This window comes from Salvelinus sp. IW2-2015, linkage group LG2, assembly GCF_002910315.2.
Source record: "Salvelinus sp. IW2-2015 linkage group LG2, ASM291031v2, whole genome shotgun sequence".
NCBI lineage: Eukaryota > Metazoa > Chordata > Actinopteri > Salmoniformes > Salmonidae > Salvelinus > Salvelinus sp. IW2-2015.
In genome coordinates, this window is record NC_036839.1 from 2,815,482 (window position 1) to 2,834,891 (window position 19,410).

Here is a 19,410-nt window from a genome sequence, read left to right on the forward strand (position 1 = left end):
CGACATTTTTGCCGGTGATGTTTGGTGAGGACCTGCCTTACAACAGGCCTACAAGCCCTGTCCAGCCTCTCTCAGCCTATTGCGGAGTCTGAGCACTGATGGAGGGATTGTGCGTTCCTGGTGTAACTCAGGCAGTTGTTGTTGCCATCCTGTACCTGTCCCGCAGGTGTGATGTTCGGATGTACCGATCCTGTGCAGGTGTTGTACTTTCCGATTATACTGTATAGTCAGTTGAGTTGGGCATCAAATGCATTATGACTAGATGGGCAGAAACAACTCCACTCTTCCAACCAATTGTCAATCCAATGCTTTATTAAGAGGGCCCAATTATATATTAAAAAAAAAAAAAAAAAAAACATGTAACAAGTCTATCAACAACAAAGCTGAACACCAGTCATTGAATGGAAATATTAGACAAACATATTTACCCTTTCCTGCTTAGATGTCTTTGATATGAAAGGATCACAGGGGAAATGTTTCAGTCCAGCGAGGGACACGAGCAAAGGGTTGGTGGTCTAACTAGTCTACCACCGTCCCATCACGTACATAAACACTTTGATTTACTCTGCCCATCTCATGCCGTAGACATATTGCAGACATTGAAAATTGAACAGGACAAAATAAAACATGGACAGAAATAAAATCACTGCAATCATATTGACAGCAGGGCAAGCAGACCTGAATGACCGGCTGCCATTTTTCTAAATAAACAAAGGGAAAAAACATTCTGTATTCAGAACTTCATCATTTCAGATTTTTTTTTAATCTATGACTTACTTCCATAAAAAGGATTTACAATCACTCTTGCTTGTATATGACAAAGTGGAGTTTCACACTCCCTTTGTACGATGGCATACCTTGTATGACAGAAAAAAGAACTAAGAAATCAATTTAAGAGACCATTCGTACAGGTTGAACTGAAATGACTTTAGCCCAAATGTTTTACAAATGGTCTAAAAATGCATTTGTGAATCAGTGTACAACTGGATTTTCAGAGAAACTTAAGTTTGTCTTTACATTTCCCCTGTTCAATCTTTGGTATTGCTTACGAATGTTCATTGCGCATTTTATTCATAAACAACACATCCAGTGTAACATTATGCACTAAAACTATGACAAATGTTGACCACAGTATATGGACACAAGACATGTCCCTTTTTTTAAATATAATGGCATGATTTTGTTCCATGCACCAGTGTGCTTGTCCTAAACCATTCTATTGATTTCATTTCAGGGTAAAAAGGAGAACAGGTTGAGCTATTCTAATATTTAGTATCAACAAACGCAATTATGTAGGCAAAAAAAATAAATCTGTTCAATTTACATAAATGGCTCCAACAAACAAGAAAACAATTTATTTCATAAAAAGGTTCTGAAGTGAAAACTAATTTGGCTGCACGTCTATAGCAATGCCTTGGCAAAGACACAGGATTCAGAGATCGGAGTCTCTCGTGTTCCAATCCTGAGAGCCCCCTCTCGTGCCGTTCCCCTAGTACAATCTGCAAGGACAATGGGTGGACGTGACATTACCCAACTCATTGGCAACTATAGTCGCAGCATGCCAGTGAAGGACTAGATTAAGGGCTAACAAAAAGGTAGAGCATCAACCAGAATGACAGTTCCTTGATCCCCTACATCTAAGTACTACTGAGGATAACCATTTTCTTCTCTTACAGTACAAGGACGAGTAGAGAACGACCATATTCGCACCTCTGGAAGAGTTAAGGGAACAGAATTCCTAATCCGCTCCGTTTAGAGGGAATTGTCCGTTCACTGTTGAAGCTGTGCGGTTCATACGGGCACAGGGCCAATCACAAACCTATAATAATAATAATAAATTGACAATTATGTACATACTTACAAAATTATATAAAGCGGGAAAAACAAGTTTAATCCTTTCATTCATACAATGTCTGCAGACAATTTTGTGCACATTCACCAAAAGGCTTGGAGATTTTTTCAGAAAACAGACTTAATGGAGGTCTTTCTCCATATCCTGGCAGTAATTTTCCACCCAGTACTGTGGCTGGGAGCTGACATGGTGATGTGATGCAGGGTAAAAGACATGGTGGTTCCGACCACTGTGTTGCTAAGCAGCACCATGTAAAGGACCTATATCTAGCAGCTGGTGTACATAGCATCCACAATCACTCCCTACTCTTACTAGGGCCTACTACAGCATGGTGCGTCCATACAGCACACATCCAAGGCTTTGGTTTCCTTTCAATGCAAATACCTAGACTCTCCTCCCCTAGCAAAAGCAAACAGCATGGGAAGGGATTCCCACATTAGCTAAAGCAAAGTGATTTGGGGGGGGGGGGGGTGTCGTACAGTTGAGGTGGCTTTCGTGCCTTCACTCTTGTTTAGAGTCTCATGTTCCCTTGTTTATTTTGGGGAGTGGTCGTGGAGGGGGGTGAAGGGATAGTTGCTGGAGGAAGGACACTCTGAGACTCCCTCCATCTTGGCTGGCGAGCCAGTGGAAGAACCCACACTGCTGAGGCTGCCATCTAGCACGTCTGGCGGACAGAGACTGGCAAGTGGAGAAGATGCATTTCAGCACGCAAACTGTTAGATATTCAACGACAGTGGGTCACATTGTGATTCTGCTCATCATATGAAAGTGCAGGGTTTAGCCTAATGACAGAGGGGACTGAAAGTGTTAAAATTGTGAACCAAATGGCCTAAACATGCAGTGGCTTTTATGAAGTTTGAGGAACAATCACCAGGAGTTGAAGTCTGTCAGTTGGACTTGGGGAGCAGGCAAATCAGAGGACAGCATGGTGGTGGTTCCATGAAAGAGCCTCTTTGGCTGGCTCTCCACCTCCATCATCTCCCCTAGAGAAGGGGAGGCACAGACATTCTTCAAGAGAGAACGGACATAAAACACCTCACACAAAATGCCCTCTTTCACCAAAACAGGAGTTCAAAGGGGCAAGTGAAGTGGCTCTAGTATAATGTGTGTGTGTACAAAAACAAAAATGCAAAACAACTTCAAAGACTTTACTGAATTACAGTTAAGGAAATCAGTCAATTGAAATAAATAAAGTCCCTAATCTATGGATTTCACCTGACTGGGCAGGGGTGCAGCCATAGGTGGACCTTGTAGGGCATAGGTCACCCACTTGGCAGCCAGACCCAGCCAATCAGAATGAGTATTTCCCCACAAAGGGGCTTTATTGGAGCCAGAAATACTCCTCAGAATCCCCACTCACTCAATTATCTGGCAACAACTCTAGTGGACATACCTACAGTCAGGATGCCAATTGCATGCTCCCTCAACTTGAGACATTTGTGGCATTGTGTTGTGACAACTGCACATTTTAAAGTGGTATTTTTATTGTCCCCAGCACAAGATGCAACTGTGTAATGATCATGCTGTTTAATCAGCTTCTTGAGAGCCATACCGGTGAGGTCTTGGCAAAGGAGAAATGGTAATTAACAGGGATGTAAACACATTTGTGAGAGGTAAGCTGTTTGTGCGTATGGAACATTTATGGGAACATTTATTTCAGCTCATGAAACCAACAATTTCCCTGTTGCGTTCATATTTTTGCTCAAACCAGTCAAACGCTTGGACACCTACTCATTCAAGTAGCCACCCTTTGCCTTGATGAAAGCTTTGCACACTCTTGGCATTCTCTCAACCAGCTTCATGTAGTAGTCACCTGGAATGCATTTCAATTAACAGGTGTGCATTGTTAAGTTAATTTGTGGAATTTCTTTCCTTCGTAATGCGTTTGAGCCAATTAGTTGTGTTGTGACATGGTAGGGGTGGTATACAGAAGATGGTATGTTACCAATTAGGTCTAAGTCCATATTAAATGGCAAGAACTGGTCAAATAAGCATAGAGAAATGACAGTCCATCATTGCATTAAGACTTGAAGGTCAGTCAATCCGGAACATTTCAAGAACTTTAAGTTTCTTCAAGTGCAGTCGCAAAAACCATCAAGCGCTATGATGAAACTGGCTCATGAGGACCACCACAGGAATGGAAGACCCAGAGTTACCTCTGCTGCAGAGGGTAAGTTCATTAGAGTTACCAGCCTCAGAAATTGCAGCCCAAATAAATGCTTCAGAGTTCAAGTAACAGACACATCTCAACATCAACTGTTCAGAGGAGACAGTGTGAATCAGGCCTTCATGGTCAAATTGCTGCAAAGAAACCACTACTAAAAGACACCAATAAGAGAATTGCTTGGGCCAAGAAACACAAGCAATGGACATTAGACCGGTGGAAATCTGTCCTTTGGTCTGATGAGTCCAAATTTGAGATTTTTGGTTCCAACCGCCGTGTCTTTGTGGGACGCAGAGTAGATGAACGGATGATCTCTGTGTGTGTGGTTCCCACCGGGAAGCATGGAGGAGGTGGTGTGATGGTGCTTTGCTGGTTACACTGTCAGTGATTTATTTTGAATTCAAGGCACACTTAACCAGCATGGCGACCACAGCATCCTGCAGAGATACACCATCCCATCTGGTTTGCGCTTAGTGGGACAATCATTTGTTTTTCAGGATAATGTCAACACACCTCCAGGCTGTGTAAGGGCTATTTGACAAAGGAAAGTGATGGAGTGCTGCATCAGATGACCTGCCCTACACAATCACCAGACCTCAACCCAATTTTTTATTGAACTAGTAGGCAAGTCAGTTAAGAACAAATTCTTATTTACAATGACGGCCTACCAAAAGGGAAAAGGCCTCCTACATGGACGGGGGCCTGGGATAAAAAATAAATACAATATAAATATAGGACAAAACACACCACGACGAGAGACAACACTACATAAAGAGAGACCCAAGACAACTACAATTGAAATGGTTTGGAATGAGTTMGACCGCAGAGTGAAGGAAAAGCAGCCAACAAGTGCTCAGCATGTGGGAACTCCTTCAAGAGTGTTGGAAAAAGATTCCAGGTGAAGCTGGTTAAGAGAATGCCAAGAGTGTGCAAAGCTGTCATCAAGGCAAAGGGTAGCTACTTTGAAGAATCTTTAAAATCAAAATATATTTTGTATTTGATTAACACTTTTTGGGTTACTACAGGATTCCATGTGTTACTTCATAGTTTTGATGTCTTAACTATTATTCTACAATGTAGAAAGTAGTAAAAATTAAGAAAAACCCTTGAATGAGTAGGTGTCCAAACCTGACTTGTACATACAGTGTACAAAACATTATGAACACCTGCTCTTTCCATGACAGACTGACCAGGTAAATCCTGGTGAAAGCCATGATCCCTTATTGAGGTCACCTGTTAAATCCACTTCAAATCAGTGTAGATGAAGGTGAGGAAACAGGTTAAAGAAGGATTGTTAAGCCTCAAGATAATTGAGACATGAACTGTGTATGTGTGCCATTCAGAGGGTGAAAGGGCAAGACAAAAGGTAAGTGCCTTTAAACAGGGTATAGTAGGTGCCAGGCACACCAGTTTGGGTGAAGAACTGCAACAGTGCTGGGTTTTCATACTCAACAGTTTTTTTTCCTCCCCAATTTTGTGGTATTCAGTTGGTAGTTAGTCTTGTCCCATCGCTGCAACCCCCATACGGACTCAAGAGACGTGAAGGTTGAGAGTCGTGCATCCTCCAAAACCGAGCCAAATCGCACTGCTTCTTGACAATGCCCGCTTAACCTGGAAGCCAGCCACACCAATGTGTCGGAGGAAACGCGGTGCACCTGGCAACCGTGTCGGCGTGCATTGCGCCAGGCCCGCCAGAGAAGTTGCTAGTGCGAGATAGGACAAGAATATCCCTGCCCGCCAAACCRTCCCCTAACCCGGACGACACTGGGCCAATTGTGCGCCGCCCCATGTGTCTCCCAGTCYCGGCCGGCTGCGACAGAGCCTGGACTCGAACCAGGATCTCTAGTGGCACAGCGACCACTGCGCCACTCGGGTGGCAAAATAGAGCATGTTATGTTGTGGTAACGTATTCAGCTCATACTTGCCTCAAATAATCTTACTTAGTGTGGTTCTATCTCTAGAGTGAGCAAAGCTTAGTCCCAATGTCGTAAAATCTTTCTCCATGTCTAACTTCGTCCTTCCAATTCCCCAAAAATTACTACAAGTATTACAAAGATAATTCTACCCCTCAGATTGGCTTTTAGAGTGTCCCAACAATCACCAGTTTGTTTGTACACTCATATACACACACCCAACAAAAACATATATGCAACATGTAAAGTGTTGGTTTCATGAGCTGAAATAAAAGATCACAGAAATGTTCCATAAGCACAAGTTATTTTTCACTCTAATTTTGTGTTGGCGAGCATTTCTCCTTCGCCAAGTTAATCCATACACCTGACAGGTGTGGCATATCAATCTGATTAAACTGCACGATCATTACAGGTGCACCTTGTGCTTGGGACAATAAAAGGCCACTAAAATGTTAAGTTGTCACAACACACAGATGTCTCAAATTGACGGTGCGTGCAATTGGCATGCTGACTGCAGGAATGTCCACCAGAGGCGTTGACAGATAATTTAATGTTAAATTATCTACTGTAAGCAACCGCCAACGTCTTTTTAGACAACTTGGCAGTACGTTCAGCCGGCCTCACAACTGCAGAGCACGTGTAACCATGCCAACCCAGGACCTCCACATCTAGCTTGTTCACCTGCGGGATTGTCTAAAACCAGCCACCCGGACAGCTGATGAAACTGAGGAGTATTTATGTCTGTAATAAAGCCCTTTTGTGGGGAAAAACTCATTCTGACTGGCTGAAACAATGAACAATTTTACTGCGTTACAGGAATCGGTCAATTTAAATTGGCCGATCCCGCAGGTGAACAAGCCGGATACGGAGCTCCTGGGTTGGCATGTACTTGTCCTCTTGCTCATTTGTGCACCGGTGCCTCCCACGGTTTCTATTCTGGTTAGAGCCAGTTTGCGCTGTTCTGTGAAGGGAGTAGTACACAGTGTTGAACGAGCTCTTCAGTTTCTTGGCAATTTCGCACATGGAATAGCCTTTGTTTCTCAGAACAAGAATAGACTGACGAGTTTCAGAAGGTCTTTGTTTCTGGCCATTTTGAGCCTGTAATTGAACCCACAAATGCTCATGCTCCAGATACTCAACTAGTCTAAAGAAGGACAGTTTTACTGCTTCTTTAAAATCAGAACAGTTTAACTGTGCTAACATAATTGCAAAAGGGTTTTCTAATGATCAATTAGCCTTTTCAAATGATAAACTTGGATTAGCTAACACAACGTGCCATTGGAACACAGGAGTGATGGTTGCTGATAATGGGCCTCTAGATATTCCATAAAATCAGCCATTTCCAGCTACAACAGGCATTTACAACACGAACAATGTCTACGCTGTATTTCTGATCAATTTGATGTTATTTTAACCGTAAAAAAAGTGCTTTTCTTTCAAAAACAAGGACATGTCTAAGTGACCCCAAACTTTTGAACGGTAGTGTATATCTATAAAAAAAAAAATACAGACCCACCTTTACGTTTGATGGGCCCCAGGATGCTGGGCCTGATGCAGTTAATGGGGCTTTGGCTCCGCCGGCTAGAGACAAGAGAAGACCGACAACGAAGCAACATTTATAGCAGTTACTAAATAAACATTCTGATCATCAGTTGTAGGCAAAAGTAGTGTAGAACTATGAATGGGAGTTGTCAGTGATCAGAGCTACCCTTAGAGCACTCACCTGAAGCGCCGCGTTGGGCTAGGTATAGGGCTGGGGGATAGGCCATTGCTGCTCACCAGAATTTGCAATGAAGGGGAGAAGCACTGCTGCTCATTGGAGGAATGAAATACATAATTATGAGCCAGGACTCGCTGCCAGAGAAACATTTGTGGTCCTAACTGCCAGGCATCCGTACACATTGCAGTGGCTGCACAATGCACATACCTTCTTCCCTATCCCTCTTGTAGGGGATGGTGCTGGGGACACAGGCACAAAGTCGATGCGCTTTGGGGACGACGATGCAGATTTCTCAAAGTCATTGTCACTCTGTGGGTATTAGCACAAGCAAAACTGTAATCAGCAATAATCAAACTGTAATGTACCACCATCCATTCAACTGTAAGGTGGTGGTGGTGAGCATACAAATCATACCAATGAGGTGGTTGTTGCTAATATACTACTGAATGATTGTTATTTTAATATATAGTTGATTTATTCAGGCGAGACAAAATATATAAGATACATAGACATATACAGCCTAACATAAACCATACTTTCGTCTCCATTCCCACCCACCCCATCCCCTCCAGAGGTAGGCAGGCCTACAGCTTAGTCTAACGACCAAAGACCAATTTCATAATGTGGCATGTATTTCTATGTCATGAATTATATCCTCAGATCATTGTGTATCTAAGAACATGGATAACTAGTTAGTAGCCCCACCTGCTGACCACTGCAGCAATGGACCCCATACCCAGTCAGAGCCCTTAAGGGATACTTCATGATTATGGCAATGAGACCCTTTATCTACTTACCAAGAGTCAGATGAACTCAAGATATAATTTGTGTGTCTGTGTCCCATATGAAGGAAGTTAAGAGGTAGTTTCACAAAAAAATGCTAACTACTGTTAGCGCAATGACTGAAAGTTTATGTGTATCTGGTAGCATTGTTGCGTCTAAATTTTTATACAATATACATTTGTCAGAGCCTCCCGGGACAAGGAAATTGTTGGATTCTCCTGTGCTCCTGTAATCTTAGGGGTTTTCAAACGTTCCTTGCCCAGGGATGCCCGCAAAGGCAAACTAGCGACCCCCCATCATATGTTAGCAAAAATGTTTTATCTAAGTATTCAACATTTTAAAATGAATAGATTTGGTAGACAGTTTCATTGTTTTGACTTCCTCTTGCCATTGAACTGTGGGGAAGTGTGACATTTTGTTAACAAATAAAATATAAATACTAATTTCCTCCATATCAAAGGGATAGTTTGAGATTTTTGCAATGAAGCCATTTATGCTAACTGTTCCTGTAAACGTCAAGTCATTGCGCTAATGCTAGTTAGCATTGGCTCGTGAAACTACCTCCAACTTCCTTCATCTGGGATGCAGAGACATAAAAACGGTATCCACAATGGTATTCTGTGCAGCTAGCAATATAAAATACTTCCCATAAAATCCCCCCAAAACATTAAAAAATTATAAAACTGACACCCTGCCGTACTTTGGGGCCACGGACTGCAGTTTGAAAACCTCTGGTATAAGGTTGTCTAAGGTGAAAGCTATGATCCTTTATTGATGTCACACATAAATCCACTTCAATCACTGTAGATAGAGGAGACAGGTTAAAGGAGAATTTTCAAGCCTTCGAGACAATTAAGACATGGATTGTGTATGTGTGCCATTCAGAGGGGGAAAGGGCAAGATCAAATATTTTAAGTGCCTTTGAAGTGCAACACTGCTGGGTTTTTCACGCTCATCAGGGTCCCGTGTGTAACAAGAATGGTCCACCACCCAAAGGACATCCAGCCAACTTGACAACAGTGGGAAGCATTGGCGTCAACATTGGCCAGCATCCCTGTGGAAAACTTTCAACGCCTTTTAGAGTCCATGCCCTGACGAATTGAGGCTGTTCTGAGGGCAAAAGGGGGGCAACTCAATATTAGGACGGTGCTTACTAAGGTTTTTCTCCCGATTCAGTTCGAAATAGAGCATCTTCTTTTGTGGTGAAACTTATTCAGCTCATACTGTACTTGCCTCTAATAATCTTACTTAGTGTGGTCCTATCTCTAGAGTGAGCAAAGCTTAGTTCCAATGTCTTAAGATCCTTCACCAGGTTAAAAAATAAATAATCACCAATTATCAGTTCTGGCATAAGTGCCATAACATGCAAAATAAAAATATTTACAAATCATTCAGCATTAATTCATTGGCACAGATTTGGAGCAAAGGGCTGGATCTGTCAACATCTTTGTCTGAAATCTGATTAAAGTCACCACATCCCAGTAGGGTTTGTACTATTGCATGAAAGAACTCAGGGGAGTCTGCATTTGGAGCATAAATATTGCACAATGTAACCGACACACAAACTGTCCCCTCACCACATTATATCTGTCCCCCTGATTCTGTTCTTGAGACAGAGTTAGCAGGGCCACCAATGGCAGTTACTCCGGCATGGGCCACACTCCCTACAACAGAGGCTTTCACTGGCCGAGGGACACAAAATGCAATGTGGAGGCAGACCATCATACCAAATATACAAACTGAAAGGCTCTACCCCAAATAGCACCCTTTCTTTCTTTAGTGCACTACCTTAGTTTTGGGATGTTGGCTTAGTAATCTAACATACTAATGCACTGCCCAATTGCATGAACGCTGAAGTGGTGAGAGCCTCCAAAATAGTGGAGTGCGTAAGCCTAATATATTTTTTTGGGGGGGGTATTCATATTCATATTTATTGTTACCATGGGAGCATCATCATTTCTCACCAGACTCAGACTCTCCTCCCAGGACTGACTCATCTGCATGGCTGCTTGAACCTCCCTGTGATGAAAACACAGACATCTATGAATATGCTTTTTCCCTCAAAGGGTTGATCCAATGATACGCAACCGCGGTTATTGACATAGTATACAATCACACGACGAGTGAGCGGTTAATAAATTAAATGTTTTCAAGGCCAATAAACTGAATTTCATCATGCACCAACTTGTCTCAATCCATGTGCGTCTCTTACCGTTCATGGGCTGTCTCTCTGTTCATCACATCCACACCCTCCTCCTGTAGTACCACAAAGAAGTAGCATAGACAATAACTAATAACAAGATAACTCATGTAAAACATACTGAGTCCGTAGAAACGTATATATGTTAAGAACTTTTGTGAAAGAGCAGTTTGAAAGATATGGCAAATAGAAATCAAACCGGGTGGACACCAGAAAGAGATGGGTGAGGTTGAGGGTCGACAGGAGTAAAAACAAATAAAATAGAACTATTGTAAAATAGACTGTCCATAAAATGTATATAGTATGAATAAGCTGGAAATAAAGGCCTAAGCGTTATTGTTCACTAGTTTACTCCAGTTGGGGGAGGGGTGGTAGGGTTGGAGGGTAATAAAGGAAAATATATATTTTTAAAGAGAGATAGATATGCATGTTCATGACATGTATATATACATTTTTTTTGCAAATATAATGGGGTATTGGAAGTGACGCAGACAATGACATTGACGGACGCAACAACCCATCTGCAATATTAAAGCTGATCTACTACCCCCCCCCCCCCACCACAATAAACAAGAAGCATAGACATTCAGTTGGTCAGTGCTATTACAGTATCTCGCCTATGGATCAAACGGGCTGACAATCAAGAGTGAAAGTTGTTGGAGAGTACTACCAATAGGTCTGCTCTGGGAAACCGTGAGCTCTGTGTACTATATCGGAAATAGGGTGAGGCAGTCTATGGCTCTAGCACGTTTGTCAGTCACGGATGAAGGCCTGAAATACAAAGCAGCTAAAATCATAGCTTGGTTCCATGACAAGTGTGTGCACTGCAGTCATACTTACCCGTTTGATCTGATGAAGCCTTGTGCTGGGGACGCGAATGGGCGATGAAGGGACCTGCATGTGTGTGTGAAGGGGAGCAAGATGAATTAAATGAATCCCCCTGTCTATAAGATATTACTTAGTAGGAGTATTATGCATATTATTTTGATTACACTCCAATTTCCATACCATATTAGGGCGGTTGACAACAGTGGTGCTGTTTCTCCTGCTGCGTAGAATCTCTCTGTGGAAAACCTGGGAATTATCACTAAAAATGGACAGAAAGATTAACACCACTTTGATGTCTCAAATGGCACCCTATTCCCAATATAGTACACTTATTTTCACCAGGTCCCAAAATAGCCCACTATGTAGGCAATAGGGTGCGATAGGGCTCTGGTCAAAAGTAGAGCACGGTATAGGGAATAGGATGACATTTGGAACACATTCTTCGACTACTATGCTCAATGTCAGCATTATACTACCGACAGCCTGATCTTGAGAAACTGGTGGCCTTGTTAACTCCGCTGGTCTGCTGTGGCATTACTGAATTGTCCACACTCCTCATATCAGAGAAGGTGTGTGTAATTATTATAGACCCCCTCATTAGCTACTGCAGAGGTCCAGCAAAATGAAGGCACTTCAAAAAAAAAAAAACTTTACGTTTCACAGCACATTAAAAGCCATGCAGTTTGACTAGATCAACATCTCAAGTCAGAAATAATGTGAGGAGCAGTGACCAAATTGACATTTAAAGTGATACAAGTGAGGTGAAAGACATTTTCTGAAAACCTTAAGCCATTAATCATTGGGGCGCTGTTGGATCGTCTCAGGTGTCCGTCGCTCTGAACTAGTGTTGATGGGATTACGAGATCCAATTCCATATTCTCTTGTTTGCTCATCCTGGTGTCCTTTCGTTTAGTTGGCTCGAGATGTCTTCAGAAACGCCTGCAACGTTCCAGACCACCAGTATGTGAACCTACATGGTGATGCAAAGCAACGTTCTACGTAGGTAACGTTTGTTACTCCAATGCTGATTGATGGATCTGAAAAATATCAACATGTATAAAGTAAGTTTATATTGGCTCAAGTTCCAGCAAGTGACGCTCTTGAAGATTCTTTCTTGGTTCTTGGGCTGAACCGAAGTCATTTTTCCTAATGGGCTAGCAAATCACAGCTCACTCAAAGCCCTGGCCTGTGCTAGTTAGCCTAGCCACACAGGCACAATGCCTAGTCGCTAGCTAGCTAGCTACTTGCTAATGAAACTAGCTAGCAAGCGAGCTAACGTTAATGGTCTCGAGCAAGAAAGTGATGCGTAGTCAACTGTTTAGAAAGACCAGTTAGCCAAATTAAAACACTTCGACAATTGACGTCGTATTAGCTTGTAGTATAGCACAATATTATTAGTTCGCTACTAACTATTACGTGAGTTAGCTCGAATATTATGAAGCCAGCTGGCTAACACAGGCTAGCTAACGCCGTTATATCAAATGGTTATTGATGAAGGTGCTATGTTAGCTTGAAAGTTTCATTACCATGTTCAGACGATCATCAACCTACATAACTTGTACAGTTCTCCCTCAGCCATATATCGAGCATTTCCCTTCTTTACAATACGTTAACTCTGAGTAAAATGAAATCGTTTAGGTCGCTGAACTCAATGATCAATTGTGTTTATTAATCTGCTACTGGAGCCGCCGAGAAATCTCCAATACCAAACTTCCCGCCCCTTTTGATGCTTGCAGGGTGACGGACAGCAGACGGATCCAATTAAATTGCCTCAATTTGCCGGTGTGCCCGTTTGAAAAGCAGACAAGTGACCAATGGCTGCAGCGGTTGTGAGCTACTTCCTGGTGACGTCATACAGTCAAAATGTCGGTTAACTGATGCTGCTGCTAGGTAAAAGAGCTGAAGGAGGTCTGGAGGTGTTTAATAAAAACAGGTACGGGGAGATAAGACAACCTTGCCTAATTCCTCTCTTTAACTCAAATCTAGGTGAGGTGCCATATTTCAATTTGATAGAGCTGTTACCATTTGCATAGAGAGTCTTAACAGCCTTACAGAAAAAATCCCCAAAGCCAAGTCTCTCAAGGGAGTGGAAGAGAAACTGATGCTCTACTGTGTCAAATGCTTTATAAAAATCTAAAAATAATATGAAGCTATCCTCAGTTAAAAACATTGTTTTTAATACTCTCTAAAAAGACTTCAAATAGGAAGGGAGCTACTTGTTCAGAAAATAATTTGTAAAATTCTGATGTAATTCCATCAACACCTGGTGATTTATTGTTCTTTAGATGTTTGATAGACTCTATAATCTCTTCAACGTTGATGGGTTCATCACACTGTTTAGATTCTATATCACTGATAGAGTGAACATTATTCAGTGAGTTAAAAAACATATCTGTGGATTCCTGACAGTACGTAGAGCTATACAATTTTCTGTAAAAATTAATTTTTGGTCATCTGTAATAATGTTGTTTAATGTTTAATTTATGGATAGTGTTCTTTTTAGAGTGACATTTCTCAAGTCTAAAGAAATAGGATGAATTCTATTCTCCCTCCTCAATCCATTTTTTCCTAGATCTAATATATTTATTAATCACCCCAACTTCTTGCAAATTCTTTAAATAATAGTCCTGTACAAGGTATTTCCATAGCTGGTAAATAAATTATTATAAGCCAGCTGGCTGATGATACTACACTTTTTCTGAAAGACGCTAACCAAATTCCCATATCGATCAATGTGATACAATCCTTTTCCAAAGCGTCTGGTCTATACCTTAACATTAATAAATGTGAACTCATAGCTGTCAAAGATTGTGTGACACCTTCATATTATGGTATTCCAGTAAAAGAAGAACTTACATATTTAGGCATAACCATTACAAAGGATCAGAAGTCTTACTAAATTTTAACCCTCTTATTAAAGGTACCCAGAAGAAGCTAAATCAATGGCTACAGAGGGACTTATCTTTAAAAGGAAGAGTCCTAATAACCAAGGCTGAAGGTATCTCTAGACTAACATATGGCGCTCTATCTTTATATCTTGACAGTAAAATAAGCAAGGAGATAGACCAGATGCTTTTCAACTTTCAGTGGAGAAACCGTACCCATTACATTACGTACCCAAAACTGTTGTAATGAACACTTATGAGAATGGTGAGCTGAATTCTCTGGACTTTACTACTTTAAATAATACTTTTAAGATCAATTGGACAAAACAATTCCTAAGACCCACTTCTATCTGGAATTTTATTCCTCATCATGTCTTCTCTACTTTTGGTGGCCTTAACTTTATGTTGTTTTGCAATTATAATATTGACAAAATTCCAGTGAAACTTTCTGCTTTTCATCGGCAGGTTTTCTTGTCATGGTCCTAAATTGTGTTTATAAATTATTCTCCACACAGATATTATATATGGAATAATCGGGATATATTGTATAAAAATACTTCTTTGTTTTTAGAATATTGGTTCCGAAATAATATCCTATTGGTGAGCCAACTGGTAAATGGAGACGGTCTTTTACTCAGTTATAAGGAATTCTTATCACTTTACAAGGTCCCTGTAACACCTAAAGATTTTGCAATTGTTTTAGATGCCATTCCCACAGGTGTTGCTTTATTATTCAGGAACGTGTCAAGACCTGATCCTCAGAGCCTACCTTCTATTGTCCCTGTTGACTCATCAGTAGGAAAGATTTGTTTCTCTTTTGGTCCATTCAACAACAGAGCGATACGAACCTTGTTTCAGCAGGATGTTGTATCTATACCTTATGTCATGCCTTATTGGAATGGATTTATTGATAATATCTGTTGGAAAAAAGTTTGGATGTTGCCACACACATACAGTGGGGCAAAAAAGTATTTAGTCAGCCACCAATTGTGCAAGTTCTCCCACTTAAAAAGATGAGAGAGGCCTGTAATTTTCATCATAGGTACACTTCAACTATGACAGACAAAATGAGAAAAAAAATCCATAAAATCACATTGTAGGATTTTTAATGAATTTATTTGCAAATTATGGTGGAAAATAAGTAGGGGCGGCAGGTAGCCTAGTGGTTAGAGCGTTGGGCCAGTAACTTAAAGTTTGCTGGATCGAATCCCCGAGCTGACAAGTAAAAACAATCTGTCTTTCTTCCCCTGAACAAGGCAGGGGCAGAATGGTAGGCTGTCATTGTAAATAATGTTCTTTACTGACTTGCATCGTTAAATAAAGAAAAATGTAAGTTGTTGATAATTTTGTATTATGTATAAGAAAAATGTAAATGCTGCTGCTAGGGAAAAAACTTTGGCCGGTGGTAAAAGAGTCTAGAAAAGAAGGGAAGAGAGCATCTTTCAGCGGTCCTGGAAAGAAGCTTGATTGCCAGTACGTCAAGTGAATGTTATGAGAGTACTGAATGTTTTGAAAACAGGTATATAGTATGGGGGTATGGGGCCAATTTCACACAATATGTATTGAATTTCAAATAAAATAAATTGTAAACATGAAAAGTTGAAAATGTAAACAGGATAAACCAAACAATTGAAAGCAAAATGTATAGAATTGTTTTTTGCCACCATAAGGTTTCTCATCAACCGAGGATTTAAATGTTTTTTTTTTATTTAACCTTTATTTAACTAGGCAAGTCAGTTAAGAACAAATTATTATTTACAATGACGGCCTACCAAAAGACAAAAGGCCTACTGCGGGGACGGGGCCTTGGATTAAAAAAATTAATGCAATATAAATATAGGACAAAACACACATCACAACAAGAGAGACACCTAAGACAACAACAAAAACAACAAAACAACAACAAAAAGCCCAGTCAAAACTGTTCGCTGCTCTGGCACCCCAATGGTGGAACAAACTCCCTCACGACGCCAGGTCAGCGGAGTCAATCACCACCTTCCAGAGACACCTGAAACCCCACCTCTTTAAGGAATACCTAGGATAGGATAAAGTAATCCTTCTAACCCCCCCCCTTAAAAGAGTTAGATGCACTATTGTAAAGTGGTTGTTCCACTGGATATCATAAGGTGAATGCACCAATTTGTAAGTCGCTCTGGATAAGAGCGTCTGCTAAATGACTTAAATGTAAATGTAAACTTAACAAGGCAGCAACACATGACAACAACATGGTAGCAACACAACATGGTATCAGCACAAAACATGGTACAAACATTCACTGTAAAAAAATATTGTGCCCCTTTTACTTTAAAAAATGTAGGTAACTATTTGCATCAGCTTTTTAAGTAAATCCAACAAGGAGGATATTTTAAGTATAATATACTTCGCTTTAAGTGTATTACAAACTCAAATATATTAAGTGCAATCAACTAACTGGATCTCAAAAATTCATTTCATTCAACTTAATTTTATCAGGTTCATATTATTATTATTTTTTGACCTGCTTAAATCCTTCAAGTCCCAGAACTAATGTTATAAGTTTGATATACTTAATGTAATCAGTTACAGAACTAATATTGTACGTTTAATTTGCTGAATTTACTCAGTATCGTAATTGACATTCTATGTTTTATCAACAAATGTATTTTGCTCAGTTACTTATGGTACTCAGGTTAGTAAAATGTATTTAAATTGGGTTCCTACTACTCAAATATATACTCACTATACTTAAAAAGCTGATGCAAATAGTTACCTCAATATAATTGGGATAATTTACAAAAAAAGTATTATTTCTATATAAGGGAATATGCAAAAGAAACAACAGTGTTCAACTTCAAACTTCCACACCTTTATTTTGAATAAAATAAATGTTATAATTTCTTCAAACTTCAATCTCAAATTGCCCCTTAAACCCTACTCTTTAAGCAATCATATTTTGTAATCTGTAAGCATTCTGGGTATAACTACACCTTGCCTCCTTAGGTAAAGTTACATCCAGATAGCTTGCACCTAACTGCAAATACTTTTAGATCTTCACAACTGCATAAAGTTTAGGTGATAGTTTGGGATTAGCACTTTGACCTCACATCTTGTACAGTTTGGCAAGAATTTTCTGGTGGTCTGTGTGCCCCCTTAACAACAAAGAAATATTTGAACAGAAACGTAAATTAACGATTTGTCTTAATAGACATTACACAAAGCACAATATGAATTTTAGCTCAAATACAACCTCATTCAAACTGTTTTAGATGAATCAAAACATGGGTTTTCAAAACATACATTGCACATATTGTTACAAAATATATGCCAAATTGTCCCTTTAACCTGACTCCATATGCACTAGTGAAGCCCATATGGACATATTGTTTTGACAGGTATAAGCATTCTGGGTACAACTCCACCTTGCCTCCTTAGGTAAAGTTACATCCAGGTGTAACTACATCCAGATAGCTTGCACCTGACAAATAATCTCAGATATCCACTAAAACTAAGTTTTAAACTAAGTTTTTTGAAACTAAGTTTTAAAACAAAGCTGTTTTTTTAAACAGAAATTGACAATGTCTCTTATGACTTCACCTGACAAAGAGCATAATGTAAACTGTAGCTCCTATACCACCTAGCAACTAGCTTTTCAGCTTACTGAGTAGGGTTTAGACCACAGTTTGTGAGTGGCCCTTTGAGAGTTCTCGTAGGTATCTTTAGATATCTCTGAAAACAAGTAACTTCATTTTTAGAGCTTGGACCCGTGGAGAGGTCCTGAGATCGTCAAGTTCCAAGAATACTTTTTGGAACACCTCAAAGGTATATTTCAGTTCTTTAGGGTACCTTAGATTTATGCCATAGATGAGGCCCATAAGCAAGGTACATGACTGTGTAAGACAGGGAATACCAGCCAGGACCTCTGCTCCTTCAATGCAGATCCCATGCTCTATATTCTGGTGCAGATCCTTTATAAAGGCTCTTAAGACATGTGTACTTTTTTTAATCAAAGCTTCTGCAACCTGCCAAATTTGTAGACTTGACGGATAGGCTGTAAACTGGAAAATCCTTTCAGACAGTTTTTCCAGGATGTCTGATTTCACAGGCAGATTGTTGAGTAGTGTTCCATCCTTCATGTGTGCTTCATTAGCTGCCTCAAGAATGAGCTCTGTATCATAAGCAAAGCGAGGAACTACAAACTCAGATGGCCACGCACCGGAGCGTTGGGAAGAGGTACTTTTGGGAGAGGACCATATCACAGTGTCACGTGATCCATGGGAGCCCCTCTCATCCGATGTCTCTGTGGAGCGGTTATTGAGATCTTGTACATTTCAAGTAATAAGAGGGGGGGAGGGGGGGGGGTCAAGGTCAACCACTTTGATGGTGTCTTTATCCTTTAGGTCTTCAGTATCAAGCAAAGAAATGAACTGATCTCCAAATTCATGTACTGTAGAACAAATCATTTTTGAAGCTGAAATGTCTCTTGCACAATTGTGCCAAGCACAGCCACAGTAGCAGGGATTCCAGAAGGCAATGTTAGCTTACGGATATTTCTGTGTGTTATTATGTTATAATTAAGTCTATGATTTGATAGAGCAGTCTGACTGAGTGATGGTAGGCACCAGCAGGCTCGTAAGCATTCATTCAAACAGCACTTTCGTGCGTTTTGCCAGCAGCTCTTCGCAATGCTTCAAGCATGGCGCTGTTTATGACTTCAAGCCTATCAACTCTCGAGATTAGGCTGGTGTAACCGATGTGAAATGGCTAGCTAGTTAGCGGGGTGCGCGCTAATAGCGTTTCAAACGTCACTCGCTCTGAGACTTGGAGAAGTTGTTCCCCTTGCTCTACATGGGTAACACTGCTTCGAGGGTGGCTGTTTTGTCGATGTGTTCCTGGTTCGAGCCCAGGTAGCGGCGAGGAGAGGGATGGAAGCTATACTGTTACACTGGCAATACTAAAGTGCCTATAAGAACATCCAATAGTCAAAGGTATATGAAATACAAATGGTATAGGGAGAACTAGTCCTATAATTCCTATAATAACTACAACCTAAAACTTCTTACCTGGGAATATTGAAGACTCATGTTAA

The 19,410-nt window shown here is 40.6% G+C and overlaps 1 protein-coding gene across 5 annotated transcripts; it reads right to left on the reverse strand.

Moving 5' to 3' along the window:
* Nucleotides 1-292: 292 nt before the first annotated feature.
* LOC111973242 (P2R1A-PPP2R2A-interacting phosphatase regulator 1) lies at nt 293-12,353 on the reverse strand. Of its 5 annotated transcripts, none has more exons than XM_024000547.2 (10): nt 12,244-12,353; nt 11,641-11,719; nt 11,473-11,526; nt 10,645-10,688; nt 10,397-10,451; nt 7,857-7,958; nt 7,653-7,738; nt 7,446-7,510; nt 2,724-2,835; nt 293-2,530 (listed from the first exon to the last, which is right to left on the reverse strand). In XM_024000547.2, exons 1-10 carry the CDS (start codon nt 12,351-12,353, stop codon nt 2,386-2,388), a joined length of 852 nt encoding a protein of 283 aa, XP_023856315.1. In that variant the 3' UTR covers nt 293-2,385. The 5 variants fall into 5 exon arrangements, with proteins under 5 accessions (XP_023856315.1, XP_023856306.1, XP_070302747.1 ...); XM_024000538.2 differs by having other exon boundaries at nt 10,373-10,451; XM_070446646.1 differs by lacking the exons at nt 293-2,530; nt 2,724-2,835 and adding an exon at nt 2,842-6,890 and having other exon boundaries at nt 10,373-10,451; nt 11,641-11,695.
* Nucleotides 12,354-19,410: the final 7,057 nt, after the last annotated feature.